Below are 16,067 nucleotides of genomic sequence, written 5' to 3'. Positions count from 1 at the left end.
CTAATTAAGTCTTTCCTTGTTCCACTAAACCAACTCCTTGGGATTGACGTTACTACTTTATGTAACACATGAACTTGTTCTTTCATTAATATATATTAAAAATATGAAGTATCAATCATGTCATCTATCATCAACAAGTAGAATGATAGACTATGTGACTTGTATTTCTAGTATGAATACAAATTTCTCTTGTTTTAAAGAAACCCTATAAGAAGCTGCCAGCTAGTGATGTTGAAAAAACCCTTTTTATTTCCTTGCCAAACCGACCTACCTATTCCGTGACTTTCCACAAGCAAATCATTTTTACCTGTTTCTATGGTAATTAACTATGATAAGATGGTTTATGCAAATTAAAGCATGATTAGTTATGCGTCTTAAGCTGGATGGCATTATATTGCTACTTTCTGTGGGTTAATTATAATTATATGGTAGTAAAGTAAAATTTCCTTTAGATGATTATGACAAGCACATAGGATTAAATTTTAGATTAAGCATTAATTTCTTGCTTTATATGAAAGGTTGGGCGCCATGCAACCCACCATTTGAGGAACTTTTCAAAGTTTCAAAGTCTCATATAAGAAGTGATCGAGATACATTGTGTCATTTAAGACAAAGTTTCCTGCTAATTGTCTTTGATGGAACACAATTGAGAAATACATGAAGTTAATTAGTTTGAGAAAAATGACATCTCACACTATCATTAGCTTGCTGGACCCCAGTTTTCTACCCACTTGTCTAATCATGGTATCTAGTACTTGCACATTTGTGATTTATTTTGATTATATAATTGTTAAACTTAAATTAATAGTTGGTTGCACTTTCATTGACTGTTATTTGATGTGTAATTATTGGACATTTATACATTAACTGTTGACAGTAATTTATGTGCGCATTTGCATACTATATATGTACAATTATCGCATTATACAAAGTAAAGTTCATTCGTACTCATAATTGAGATATGCTTAATATAAGAAACATTTCTTATTCCCTAATCATAGGAGTTTCACTGAAATTCCCAAGCAATTTAGACAAAAAGAAAAAGAAATGCACTTATACACTTAGTATTGGGCCCACAATTTCCATAGTGGCACTTTTCTCTGATTCATCCATGGTGTGGGACTTCGATTTTTTTTTTTTTTTTAATCAGTGGCACTCCACTGTCCACACTCTACTTATTATATACACATTTAAGCATGCAGCATGACAAATGTCACATTCCGGCCTGGGCCCCATCACATTCTGGACTCGACTTTATTGTAGTACGATATTTTCCGTTTTGGGCCCCAACCACGCCCTCACGGTTTTGTTTCTGGAAATTCACACAAGAACTTCCTAGTGAGTCACCCATCCTGGGAATGCTCTCACTACAATCTCACTTAACTTCGAAGTTCCGATGGAACCCGAAGCCAGTGAGTTCCCAAAAGACCTCGTGCTAGGTAGAGATGGGTATATACATATAAGACTTACATGATCCACTCCCCTGGGCGATGTGGGATGTAACAATCCACCCCCCTTAGGGGTCCAACGTTTTCGTCGACACACTTTCGGCCAGTGATTGGCTCCGATACCAAATTGTCACACCCCGACCCGAAATGTCTACTAGAACTCTGAATAGAGCTATGCTGGCCGACATCTGGAAGATAACGAAGCCATAAAGTATAGTGATGTGGAAAATATGAATAAATTTAAACTTAAGAGTGTCTAAAGACGAGAGTGCGTTGTGAGTGGGAATGAACCCATTTCACAAGCGACGTCAGAGCATAGGCAAAGTACAGTAGCTACCTATTCTGAGATTTGTCAAGGATCCTCGCCGATACGAACTTTCAGTAGCTAAAACCTGAAGGGGCGCAAAACATAAAACGTGAGTGGGCAAAAACAAAGCTTTTGAAAACGCATTTCTTTTTCTAAACATAATAACCCCTCACCGTAAAACCCGTATAATTTTCCAGAAAATAACAATACGTACGTATATACAAATTATGCTCAAGAGCAGTGAAAACCAGGTATATGCCATGTCAAGTATCTCAGTAATATATATGTAAGCTAAGTGAAATGACTCAATGTAAAATGATATGTTAGCCGAAGTCACCTAACGTGACCTATACGACTAAATTTATAGCTCATAAACCAATTTCCTGCACACGAGTATGAACCACTTAATGTGGTCTATACGACAGGGCTGGGTGTATATAAGTACGCTCAAGTGCTACGATCACGTGAAGACTGTGCGAATAATCGCGGGTCGCCTACGAGTTGTAACCACTTATTGTGGTCTGTACGACAGGGCTGTGCACCAAACTTGGATCTAAGGTGAGCGTGCAGTGCAGGAGTGAACATCACGTGAAGGACTGTGCCCTGGCCATGGGTGGGAGCACTAACACCGGGGTGCAGGATAATGAGCTCTAAATGCATCTACGTATAACCATACACAATGCAACCACCATTATCATAATATACTCACTAAAGCTTACCTGAGCTCTAAATAATAACATAAAGTTAAAGTAATTGTACTGAAATCAAAAATCGAACATAGAAAGATTTCATCTATGCTCTCGTAAACGGACCTAGTTGCCCACTTGCTTAACGAACCCACAATAAGTCATTAATATTACAGTCTATAGCCCACAATACCAATAACTCACTATCGTCTCGACAAGCAAGTAAGGAATTCCCGAGGGTGCAATATTACCATCTTACCCCTCATTGGGAAATACACCTACATCGCCTGAATAAAGCCACGATCGTGCTCACACACTATCTCCTTAGGCAACATCGTCAAATTCATAAAATATCCATGACACAATCTCGATTATTCAAATACCTTATCACAATACTCTTCTGTAAATCACATTCTATGCATAAATATTTATACCATATCTCGAATGATGCCATGATCATAGCCAGGAATGTAACCATAGTTACACATAATTCTGACAAGAGTAAGTGTCTGCCAATCACGTACCGGGCGTAAAATCTTTATATGTCAGTTCCAATGGTACCATAGCTAAACCAAAATTGTAGCTGTAGTTACAAGCAATAAAATAGAGATAGTGGTATGTTACAATCATACTACCTGTGGGACGAACAAAATGCAACACATCCACTAAGGTCCGAATAGCTCGTTCAGACTAATAGTTAATCTAAGGGTGGAAAAGTAATACTAAACAAAATCTAGTACTCATAACCTCCAAAAAGACTTCCAAAGACTTGGAAGTGATACGCGTAGCTCGGTGAAATATAAGTACGTCAAGATAATAATCTAATCTGGTTTCTGTTTGCCTGAACTAGTATAGAAGTCTAGAAGCAGCTCTCTCATAATGATCATCCTCTGAAAGTAAACAAAGAAGAAACTGTGGTTGTCCAGGAGGTTTGGACTTTATTTCCTCAATCATCATTTCTACTCTAACCTAAGGCGGGGCGCACCTAGACTGAGAATTCTCTTCAAACACATCAAGTGAAGCCTTAATTTTAAATCTTCTTATATCTCCACATTTGATTAGATCACAAACAAAGGCTTTTAGATCACAGGGTGCAGAGAATTTCAACAACAAGACACTTGTGAAACCAACAAAGATAGAAAAGTGAGTCATTGTAACAACCTGTCCCTAAAAATTATAGTTTTTAAAATTTTAATAAGTGAATTTACGAAAATGCCCTTCGAGGCAAATACGTTGACTTTTGTTGACCACCTATTCGTGACACGTAAAATCTATTTTATTGGTCTATACACGTAGTACTCGTTGCTATGGACGCGTGAGCGTAAGCAGAATCGAATTTGGAGCTATAACGAAGAAGTTATTAATGTTTAAAGTCGAGGACAAAATGGTAAATTAATTATTTTGTGGAAGGCTCCAGATTTTTGGAGCAAAAATGTGGTGATGCCACATGTGTGGCCAGGATGGAAAGCAAAGAAGATAAAAGAGAGGAGGGGTAAGTCACGACCCAATCAGAAAGAGAGCAAGGAGGGGAAATGAGGGAACCTAAAACCCTCATCTTTTTGGACCCGTGCACCCGCACACGCCCAACCCGTTCGGCCGGGGTAATTCCGGCCAATTTCCACCATTTTTCCAACGAAACACACCCATCCATCACTTGCAACCTCTATAGGGTTTCCGACAGATTTTAGCAAAATTAGAGCTCTTCCTGGCCTAATTGGCCTTGGTCACAGCTATGAAAGTTACTCTACTCATTGAGATCTTCATTCTTGTAAATTTTGGTAATTTTTTGGAATAGTTAGATATTTCCGGCGAGTAGGGACGGCCGACTGCCACCCATGACGGCGCATGGCTAGGGGGGCCGTCGATACTATTCTTAGGCTAAATTAGATGCCTTGATTTCAGTTCTGGTAATCGTATGACGTAGGTTGATCATTGGAACCTAAATTCTCTATGATAGGTTAATAGGTCAATATATGCATCAACGATCCGACCGTTGGATCGTCACCAAACTTTAATATGTTATAGTACATAATATTTGAAGAATGTTGGAACTTACAGATTGCAAATCCAACTAACGAATCTTCCAGAATTGGATTTGTAAGTTCATAAAATAAAACGTCGGCCGCCATTTGGTTTTGGCAATTGGCGGAGATCCGATCGTTTGATCGTTATGAAACTTTAGGATGTTATTCTAGAAGCATAATGTGGAACTTTAAAAGTATTGGATTAGTAATCCGTGATGCAGATCTTTCGGATCGAATTACGTAGGGATGCGTTTTATACAAATGATGTATTCTATCGATAAGATTTATGAGACATGATTTGATAATTGTTCTAGGTGCCGATCGTTCGTGACGCCTCGATGTGTGTACTAGGGAGTTGTAGCGCAAAATCCAGGCGAGTAGGCTTTTGTTTTCTATATGTATGTATATATGCTTTACAATTCCCATAAACTGTTTTTAAATGAATTTACGATTTAAATGCCATGTCAAGGATGCATTATATTTTAGTATTTGCATTAGAATAGTTTTGCATACTACCGAATGATGCTGCAGAGGCTCAAGTAAGTTTCAGGTGAGTATATTATGATAATGGTGGTTGCATTGTGTATGGTTATACGTAGATGCATTTAGAGTTCATTATCCTGCACCCTGGTGTTAGTGCTCCCGCCCGTGGCCAGGGCACAATCCTTCACGTGATGTTCACCTCCCGCACCGTACGCTCACCTTGGATCCAAGTTTGGTGCACATCCCTGTCGTACAGACCACAATAGGTGGCTCCGACTCGTAGGTGACCCGCGATTATTCGCACAGCCTTCACGTGATCGTAACACTTGAGCGTACTTATATACACTCAGCCCTGTCGTACAGACCACATTAGGTGGTTCCTACTCATGTGCATGAAATTGGTTTATGAGCTATAGATTTAGCCATACAGGTCACGTTAGGTGACTCCGGCTAACATATCATTTTACATTGAGTCATTTCACCTAGCTTACATATATATTACTGAGATACTCGACATGGCATATACTTGGTTTTCATTGCTCTCGAGCATAATTTCTATATACGTACGTATTCTGATTTTCTAGGAAATTATACTGGTTTTACGGTGAGAGGTTATTATGTTTAGAAAAAGAAATGCATTTTCAAAAGCTTTGTTTTTGCCCACTCACGTTTTCTGTTTTGCGCCCCTCCAAGTTTTAGCTACTGAAAGTTCGTATCGACGAGGATCCTTGACGAATCTTAGAATAGGTGGCTACCTCTGCCGGAATGATCTTTACCCACACTACTGTACTTTACTTATGCTCTGACGTCGCGTGTGAAATGGGTTCATTCCCGCTCACAGTGCACTCACGTCTTTAGGCACTCTTAAGTTTAAATTTATTCATATTTTCCACATCACTATACTTTATGGCTTCGTCACCTTCCAGGTGTCGGCCTGCACAGCTCGATTCGGAGTCCTAACAGACATTTCGGGTCGGGGTATGTCAACAAATATCTTTCGGCTTTGCTTTGTTTAGTGAAAGGTGATTTGATGTTGAAGTACAAGTTGTTCAAATATCACAATCTTGTATCTCTCAATCCCATTTGCGTCCAACCATGACCATCCAAAAGATCTAAACTTTTGTTTTTAAACAATACTGGATCGTATCTACTAATTCATTTATACTTCAAACCATTTTTTATTTTATCAAAGTTAATTTAACAAGCAAATCGTTGATTATTGTAATCCTAACTCATTTTTCGGTTCTTTCTAATCCGCTCGCTAACTCTAGGGTAAGGGCTTGAGGCTTAGAACTAAGTAAGATGTCTCATATAAGTTATCAATGCCGGCTCTGAGGGTGTGCAAAAGGTGCCACCGCACATGACCTCCGATTTGGAAGGGCTCCCAAATTTTCTTTACAAGTAAACACCTACATAACATATATTTAAATGTGCCCGATGGCATTAATGAATCTTCCAGCGCTAGCGGTGGAAGGTTTTTATCTCTTCGCCCAGATGCTGGGTTCGAGTCCAAGATTGAAACCTGTTTCGAAGTGGGGACCTTTGAAGAAATAAAGCACCACTATTATCCACTCAAACAAACTTATTTTTAGTGCCGGCCCTGCTTTAAGTTATCCTTTTGCTAAAGCTAGGTTTTGGGTATTTAAAAGGAAACTAGACAAATGAAGAGGTGTAACTTCTTCCTTCAATGTATGACGGCATTCGTTTGCATGGTAATTACGTTTATGATTGTCATGAGTTATATGACAGTTAAAATGGTAATATCTCATAGAAGTATGACAGTACAGTTACATGTCTGACATGATAATTAAGAGAGTTTATAAGATGGAACTCATCGATTTTTGAGTTGAGAATTAAGGAAATTAACCATACAAAATCAATTACTTAAAGTTTCAATCTTTTAGATAAATTACTTACTCGAAGTTTCAATATTTTAGATAAAAGTGGTAGAGCCCCCATTCACACCAAGCATGTGAAGTTTCATGCATCTATTGATTCTATACATTTCTAGTGTCGAACTTTGAATAATTTTTTTGGGTCACTCCCCTCTATATCAATATTAATTATCTTTAAATTAAATTAAATTATGTTTATGGACCAAATTAAAAACTGAAAAAAAAAAGGAGAGCATAATGCATTTGGTGTGTGGGTTGATTTATATCAAAAGATTAGAACTCAAGAGAAGAGAGACTGAATGATACTATAGCTTTAGCAAGTGGAGAACCCCCTCATGGCATGGGTTGGAGACAATTTAGGATGATTTATGATATATTTATACCATCTCTTTCTCCTGTCTTCTTTGTCCATTTTCAATGGGACAGTTGTAACATCTCACATTATCCAAAGGAGTGGATCTTGTAAGGCTTATATGTATATTCACATCTCTTCCTAGTATGAGGCCTTTTGGGAGCTCACTGGTTTCGTGTTCCATCGGAATTCCGAAGTTAAGCTAGTTCGCGCGAGAGCAATCCCATAATGGGTGACCCACTGAGAAGTTCTCGTGTGAGTTCTTAGAAACAAAACCGTGAGATCGTGGTCGGGGCCCAAAGCGGACAATAACGTGCTATGGTGAAGTCGAGCCCGGGATGTGATGGGAACCTGGGCCGGGATGTGACAACAGTGAAGAACCAATTTTTGTTTTTTATTCTATGACTTTGTAAGGTATTTTTTATGATGGAAATCATGTGGGCTCACTCAACATTACCCTTTAATTCTAATTGTAATTAGTCCCTTTAATGTAATGGGAAATTTTTTATTAAATTTTGCTGAAGGATGATTCGAACTTAAGTTCAAGGGAATAAATGCAGTGCTCTATCAACTACTTTAACTTACATTCGTTAAAGCGAAAAACCTTAAGAGCATGAACATAATAATAATAATAATAATAATGTTGTTAAATGTGCATCATCTTTTCAGAAACGATAAAGTTTATTTTAACATAGCGTGATTCGAACTTAAATTCTAGAATTGCTAACTGTTGATAATCTTTCCCCCTGTAATCCCCGAGCCGACCAACCCTAACCTTTTTGATTAATTTGAATACTAAACAAAACGATTCGGATTCGGATTCGGAATTTGAGTTGTGAGATCTACAAGTCTTTTTGATTAATTTGCTTCCACACAATATTAATCTGTGCATTTCTTTTTCCATGCGTCTTGCTCCATTTGGGTGCCATGCAGCAATCAATATTGGAATATGCTAACATGGGGTCATATGCCAGCTGCTCCAAATGATGATGATAAAAGCTAGGCACCTTTATTAGAGTTAATTTTATGCATTCTTTTTATGCATGATTTCTATTTGGCCTGTATTATTGATTAATACGTGTTAATAAATTTAATCTTTTTTTATTTTATTGTCATAATTAAATTTAATATGTGTCAATTAATAAAGGTAATGTACAAAAAAATTAATCTTCCTTTATTATTACTAGTGACGCCTTTGAGTGACAATTCTCTTATGTAGACCCTAATAATGCACATTAGATGTAGAGCTCGTTTGGATGTGCTTTTAAAATGACTGGAAGCACTTTTAGTGAAAATGTTTTTAAAACCAATCTTTAGTAAATGTGCAAGTAAACCCTATAAAAACACTTAAAGTGCAAGAACTTTAAGTGCTTTTGGAACCCAAAAACTTTAATTTTCTCTAAAAGCTATTTTAGTTATTTTACAAGCACATCCAAACGAGCCCATAGATGTGAGTGGTTCGCTGACCGGCTGTATTGGTGCGTCTGTGAAGGCCAGTCGACTCGCATATATATCTAATGCATACCATTAGGGTTTGCGTGAAAAACTGGCTTCTCGATGAAATACATGCACTTTATTGACAGAAGATGAATGCATAGAATGTAGTGGTATGCATGGTCTGTTTAGTTTAAGTATACTTCACCTTGATATAAAATTGAAATGAATAAAATAATTAATTTTGTTCGATTTTGATTCGGTTTGAATATGGATAATTAGTGAGTGGACCATAACAAAGTGGACTGAACTCAATTCTGATTCACAAAATTGGACTTATATTAAGTTTACTCATTGATTTTTTCTGGTTTGGTTCGACCCTGTTTCATCTTTTTCTGGTTCAAATATCTGCCCTTACTAAAATGGATATTGTAACGAACATCATAAGTCCAATTTATGGTATGAGCCCAAAAAGTCTAAGCCCAACGAAACTTGGGGGTCAAATGGAACAAAAGATTGGAAAACCTCACTCATAATATGCAATCACATGTAACTTCAAGCTTACAAAACCAATTGAGCCTTGATATAACAATAACTTTATAATAATTACAAGAATAAATTCATCAAACAATAGTTTAAATTAGAAAAGCTTGAGATCATTCAAGTATGAGATGTGCAGACTTAGGAAGAATAATGCATATGCTGTTTTTGTTCTTGTTCTTGTTTCTGCTCACCGTGCCATGCCCACACAACATCCTTGAGAGCTGGTCTTATATCATCTTCCAACACCTTCCTAAATTCCAATGTGTCGCCTTTGGATTTCTTCATCTCAACTAAATGAAAAGATGAAGTGAACTCAAAAATCTCAGCCTCTATTGCCAATGCACCCTTCCTTCCGTTATCGGATTTCTCGAATTTCAGTAACCCTCCATCTTTCTTGACTTTCAACTTCAAATGATGAGCAATGTTCTCCAGCTTGGATACAATTGATGAGGCAGATTGCACAGATGTGAACTTCACTTCTTTTTTCACATCTTGTTCTTGTCCCATAAACAAGCCAGACAAATCAAATCCACCAGAAAGAGAGATGATATCAAAAGCATTTAAATATGTAGGTCTAGGTCTAGCCAACTCTTGCTGCTTTTCCAGCTCAGTAATCTGATCAACGTCCGAAAAACCCTGGCTTCCGACTTCTGTTATAGTTGCAATTGGTTTGGAGTTGAACCCTTTGCTAAACCAGGGATTTTGCATTATGTTTGAAATGAAAATCCTTTTACTAGGGTTAGGGTTGAGGATTTTAGAGAGTAGCCGTCGCGCTTCATTCGAAAACCACTTAGGGCATTCGTAATCTGCTCTTCCAATTTTCCTATACATTTGTATCAGATTTGTTCCATGAAACGGCAGATAACCGGCCAAAAGCACATACAAAATCACACCACAAGACCAAATGTCAGCTTTTGCCCCATCATATGCTTTTCTCCCCACAACTTCAGGAGCTACATAAGCAGGAGTTCCACAAGTTGTGTGCAAAAGACCATCTTGCCTCTTGGATTCCGCAAGCGCACTCAACCCAAAATCCGACACCTTCAGCGTTCCATTTTCGTCCAGCAGCAAGTTCTCGGGCTTCAAATCGCGGTGGTAAACACCTCTGCTGTGGCAGAAATCCACAGCGCTGATCAGCTGCTGAAAGTACTTCCTTGCCATTTCCTCCTTGAGCCTCCCTTTCGACACCTTGTGGAAAAGCTCGCCGCCTTTGACATACTCTAAAACAAAATAGATCTTGGTTTTCGTAGCCATGACCTCAAAAAGTTGCACTATATTCGGGTGCTTAACGAGTCTCATAACAGAAATCTCTCTTTTTGTTTGATCAATTAGTCCAACTTTCAGAACCTTTTCTTTGTTAATTACCTTAATCGCCACGCTATGGCCAGTTTGGAGGTTTCTTGCATGATAAACTTTAGCAAAGTTTCCTTGCCCTAACATTCTCCCAACCTCATATTTTTGCATCAAAATCTTGCCCTTATTTTCCATTTTAAAATCTTAAACCCTAAACGTAATCCACATCAACAACAACAACAGCAACGCTAAATTTATTGCTAGAAATTATGCTACTATGAGAATTTTACTCACAGGGCAGGAGTCCTTCGGGCGCTTTCAACGGGAGAGAAATTCTTTTTGCAGCTTCAATTTGCATTTGTACGACCCTGATCTCAACTTCACAGTGTGTTTAGGATCCAGCCTCATCGAGAACAAATTGCAAGGGAAGCAGGCCAGATTGAGTTCTACTTCAGAGGCTTGAATAATGAAAGAAAAAACACATCTGTTTTGCATCCTCAGTTGCTGTATCTTGCTAAAAATTTCCAAAAAAAAAACCTGTTATCTATCTGATTCAAAGAACATGTGACAACGTTAATATTTGAATATGGTCACACATAATTTTTACAAATTTAAAGCAGTCAAAGAGAAAAATAAGAAAAATAAGAAAATTAAAGGAAAAAAAGAAAGGTAAAGTAAAGGGATTACCTTTTTTAGGAGAACACAGAGTCCAGAAGATCTGAACGTTGGAAGGAGAAAAGAGAGAAAATAAGAGGAGAAATAGGGATACAGAAAGCAGTGTGTATAGTTGTATATATGTATGTACGTTACGGCTGTTTGTATTATTTTCCACTAAATTGGAATTTTAGTTGTTAAGGAAGGTCAATCGACCTTTGTCAGCATGCCCCTGTACCTTAGTTGGACACACCAACCAAATTGTAACAGTTTAGTCGAGGCGCAAGGGTTGTTATTTCTTTTTATACAAGGCAAGTCGAGAGAGGTGAGATTTTAATACATAGAACATCATGTGCATGAATATACGCTCTTAAACACTCAAGATATAAATTTTTTATTTGAGATCTACAAGTTTTTTATTCTAGGCCAGTTTGTTTGTGAATTGTTAAGATTACGAAGAGTCGTAGATTGATGGGAAGCGGGCCATAGGTGATAAATTGTAATGATTAGATGTTGAGTTGTGATCAGTGATTAGTGACTAGTGACGGTAAGATTCGATGGTTGCAAGGTTTATGGTTAATTAGGTTTAAGATTAATTGTTGATATTCTCGTGGACCAACCTAGCTAGCAAGAAACAGGCATGCATGCTCATCCCCCATGGTATCAAACTTTGACAATTTTGCAATGCTAGTCTCAGTAATTTATTACTCTATATTGGAGATACTGTGTTTGATTTTACCTTTTTCATTACCGTTGTATAAAGAGTGACTCGTTAGTTATTCCAATAGTTTCAAAAATAAGCACATACCAACTAACCAACAAAAAAAACAAGAGCCTAAGAAGGAAAAACGAAAATCAACTAGGTTTTAGTCTAGTGATACTTTTCTTTCCAATATTGAAGATGCCTGATGTTTGAATCTCTCCCAATTAATCAAATAAAAGGAAAAGCGAAAGGTTGGTAAAACACCAAACAATTTAAGCAGGTGCTAATTATTCTAATTTTACTGTACAATAGATGTACGAACAAATTCATCATTTTCTGGGACAAGGTTGGTTGGTGAACACATGCTTACAGACGAAATAAGAAAATATCTTCTCCATCCAGAATCCCAGAAAATGAGTGCTTGCCTATATGCGTTGAAAATGCAATGTATGATTTTTCCTACACTAATTATTAAAGCCATAATTTAGGACCAAATACTAATTGAGGGCCCTACTCAAGGAGTTAAAAAGGGCAAGCCAAGCCAACAAGGTTTCTGCTTTGCAAGGGTCAGTTGGGGAGTGGGCGGGGGTTTTGTGGGTGGGGGGTGAGTGGAGAGAACGTTTATCATACACATTTTTACTCTTGCTTTGCAAAGAGACTGTTTTTACGACTCGAACCTGTGACTTTTCGGTAAAAAATGAGCAACATGCTCAAGGAGTTGCAGAAAGAAAAATATCGCAATCGACTTTCCATGTTCGCCCATCAAGTCCTCAACAAATTACAAAGAGCAGTATTTATTTATTTTTATTTTTTTTGAAGAAACAAAGAGCCGTATTAATTAAGCAAATAATTAACAAGGACTAAAATGGGAACAAAAATTACAAAGGAAAGAGCTCAACTAAAGAGGAAATCAATTCAAGCTAAATGTATTTTCAATATCTGATATCTTTAGCAACCTCAAAGAAATGGGCAACATTCTCCTCAGGTGTACCTACTACAATGCCGTGGCCAAGATTCAAAATATGTTTTCCTCTACCGGCTTTCCTCACCGTATCGTTTATTCTGCTGGTGATGAATTCTTTTGAACCAAAAAGAACACCGGGATCCACATTACCTTGAACTGCTATATTTGGTCCCAGTCGCCTTCTACCTTCCGCCATGTCAACTGTCCAGTCCAAGCTGACTACATCAACACCGGTCAAAGCTAGCCTCTCAAGCAAACCCCCGGATCCACTTGCGTAAAGGATTAAGGGGAGATCTGGATGGGTCTCTTTCACAGCATCCACGATTTGCTTCAAGTATGGCAGACTGAATTCCTCAAAATCCACAGGGCTGAGTTCTGTGGCCCATGAGTCAAAGATCTGAACGGCTTGAGCTCCATTATCAGCTTGGTATTGAATATACTTTGTCATTGAAGTTGTAAATTTCTGAAGTAATGCATGGAGGACCTGCGGAAAGAACCAAAGGTCAACAAAATTGGCATATACCAGCAGGAAGCGTCCCACGTTAAAAACCAAACAAGAATGATAAGAAGGATATTCACAACTTTGTTAACAATGTAACACTCCCAGAAAACATCAAATATATTAATGATAAGTCGCAAAATGGGTTTGAAACGAAGGTGGGAATAGCCTAGGAGCTAGCAACCAATTGCTAAAGGACCATACTTATTGGCACTCTCAATGTATGTAACCATGATATTAACAAGTTAGAAGGCAAGATTGAAAAATAAATAGGGGAACAACTTGCATCTAATTTCAGACCTCCAGTCACACAACAAAAAGCAACCCAAACAGAAAATGCTGCAACCACTGATAACCCTCGATACAATAAGCCCCAGTCAATGTTGTACCACCATGAAAGACCACTGAAACACATTTTTAATGTTGCATTTACGACTAACACCCCATAAAGTTGCGTACACCAGATATAGGCAGCACTAGAGTTACCTTTGGTTGAGAGAAGGCTAATCTCTTTATCTTTGAGAAATGCTTTGATGAACCACCTTCCACTACATACGATGCTAGGGTAAAAGGAGCCCCAACAAAACCTAGAACTGCTGCCTTATTATCTACCTGGAAAAGTAAAGATATCACCGTATCAGTGAGGATACCAAAGGTTATGATGCTGGCTCAAGCAGAGAATTCATTCTCAAATCACATCCAATATCAAACTCTATTAAGCTTCAAAAGGTGGCTGATAGCATTTAGGAATCATAACCATGGTATGCAGTGTCATATTACTGAGGTCCCCGCAGACTAACATAATATCGTAAGGACTCGAATGAATCCCTTGACACTTTTGTAATTCAGGTCTTAGCTTCCAAATTTCATGTGATATATTCTCCTCTTTTTGCTTCCTTTTATAGCAATATTATTGGCACCATAGCGGCAAGGTACTACTTTTAGCGAATTATACATGCAACTATTCCAAGTTTAGGATGAAATGAAAAAGATATTCAAAGTTGAAACAGAATAAGTAGAGAAATGTTAGACCTCTTTTCGCAAGATTGTCAATGCTTCCCCAACATATGGAACTGATTCTTGTGGAACAAACTCTCTTACTTGATCAACATCATCAGCAGTATACAGAGGATCGAATATTACAGGACCCTTACCTTTTACAATGTCAAATGGTATATTCATCCCGGAAAGAGGAGTTAGAATATCTGAGAACAAAATGACCTGTCACAACACATGGGGAGACTTGTGAGAAAAAGGAAACGAGCAACCCAACGGAAGGGATAACAAGATTATAACAGGTAAGTGGCTAAACTGGAAAACCACCAACACTGAATCCCAGAGTGACATCTTACACCATCAGGCTTGAAGACCTTCCAGGGCTGTAGCGAAATTTCGACAATGAGGTCAACATTTTCGGATCTTTCTCGAAACGAAGGGTACCTCTCGCAGAGAGTTTGGTAACTCTGTCATATCAAAATGCTTAAATAAGTTAGTAGGCCAATTTACACTAAACCAGAACTAATTCAGAGCGAATGAGATGGTAATCGATATATGCATAAACCTGCCTTCATGTACCTCCCTGCTTGCCTCATGAGCCAAACTGGGGGTCTCTCAACATCGTCCCCGCGAACTGCATTGAGCAAAAGCGGCTCGGCAACGGAGGCAACTTGGGGTTCTACCACACTCCCTGAAATGAACCACACAATCAGACATTGGGCATTATCAAACTTATTAGCAAATAATTAAGCAGAATTTGTGCTAAATAAAGAACGCAAATTTGAACACACTCAACATCAATTTGACAATATCCCACAAAACCCAGCTGGAGTAGCTTCAAAACAAGCACGTGGGCACTATCAAACTTGATTAGCAAGCATATTAAGTACACGATTAAGTATTAAACAAAGATCCCAAATTGGAGCAAACCCAACATCAATTACACCATATCCCACATAACCTAGTTGGGGTAAGCTTCAAAGTTCATATTAAGCACAGAAACGACACCGTATATTACATAAAGACCCCAAATTAGAAAACACCCAACACCAATCAGACCATTTCCCACAGAATCCAATAGTCGAAAGCTCCAAATTAAGCAACGACATCGTTTTGTAAATACCTCCGAGGGCGCAGAGAAAGCGAGGCTTGTAGGCGCATCTGGATCTTGGCGAGAAGGAAGGGGAGGTGGGAAGAGAGATGGAAGCTATGGAGCCGTAGCTGTGAATGCAAGCCATGTTCGGATGCGAAGGAGGAATTGAATCCGAAGTCTCTCTAATCCGAAGCTCTCTCAGCGAAGGCGGAGAAGAAGGGAGAGGAAGTCTGTCAGAGGTGGATGACAATAACGATAAGGGGAAATTTCACACCGGTTAAAAAAAATAAATAAATAAATTTCACAGCGGTGAGTGCTTTTTTTTTTTTTTGGTCAATACAGCGGTGAGTGCTTCAACGGTCAACGGTAACGAAATTAAAAAATCTTCGACGATTGTCGTATGTGTATTGCGACATGCCGTTTGTCTACGCTCGATAAAGGATAAGGGAGACTGGGACCCCAATCTTATCCATTGACAATTAACTCAAGCAACAGACACGGTTGTTTTCTAGAACAACTTACGGATACCAAGTATATCTACACACTAGCATTCCGATCCAATAATACAATGCAACATGGAGTAAGATTAACATATAACATTAATAATTAGACCGGAATGTCTCGGTTCCGCTTACATGCTCTATGTAAGTTTTTTTTCATTGTTTCTCCTTCTTTTGATATGTAGGAGAAAGC

General features: G+C 38.2%; 2 protein-coding genes across 2 annotated transcripts; both read right to left on the bottom strand.

The window, feature by feature from the left end:
- Window positions 1-9,145: 9,145 nt before the first annotated feature.
- On the bottom strand, window positions 9,146-11,271 carry LOC126626592 (CBL-interacting protein kinase 2-like). The gene is made up of 2 exons (XM_050295988.1): window positions 11,153-11,271; window positions 9,146-10,979 (listed from the first exon to the last, which is right to left on the bottom strand). The coding sequence occupies exon 2, from the start codon at window positions 10,658-10,660 to the stop codon at window positions 9,311-9,313; it is 1,350 nt and encodes a 449-aa protein (XP_050151945.1). The 5' UTR covers window positions 10,661-10,979; window positions 11,153-11,271; the 3' UTR covers window positions 9,146-9,310.
- Window positions 11,272-12,716: 1,445 nt separating this feature from the next.
- On the bottom strand, window positions 12,717-15,638 carry LOC126622217 (uroporphyrinogen decarboxylase). Its single transcript, XM_050290899.1, has 6 exons — window positions 15,405-15,638; window positions 14,851-14,972; window positions 14,638-14,748; window positions 14,318-14,506; window positions 13,772-13,897; window positions 12,717-13,270 (listed from the first exon to the last, which is right to left on the bottom strand). The coding sequence occupies exons 1-6, from the start codon at window positions 15,517-15,519 to the stop codon at window positions 12,755-12,757; spliced, it is 1,179 nt and encodes a 392-aa protein (XP_050146856.1). The 5' UTR covers window positions 15,520-15,638; the 3' UTR covers window positions 12,717-12,754.
- Between the last annotated feature and the right edge of the window lie 429 nt (window positions 15,639-16,067).

Source organism: Malus sylvestris, chromosome 1 (assembly GCF_916048215.2).
Source record: "Malus sylvestris chromosome 1, drMalSylv7.2, whole genome shotgun sequence".
Taxonomy (NCBI): domain Eukaryota; kingdom Viridiplantae; phylum Streptophyta; class Magnoliopsida; order Rosales; family Rosaceae; genus Malus; species Malus sylvestris.
Note: the sequence above shows the minus strand (reverse complement) of the source record. Positions and strands in the feature narration are given on the sequence as shown.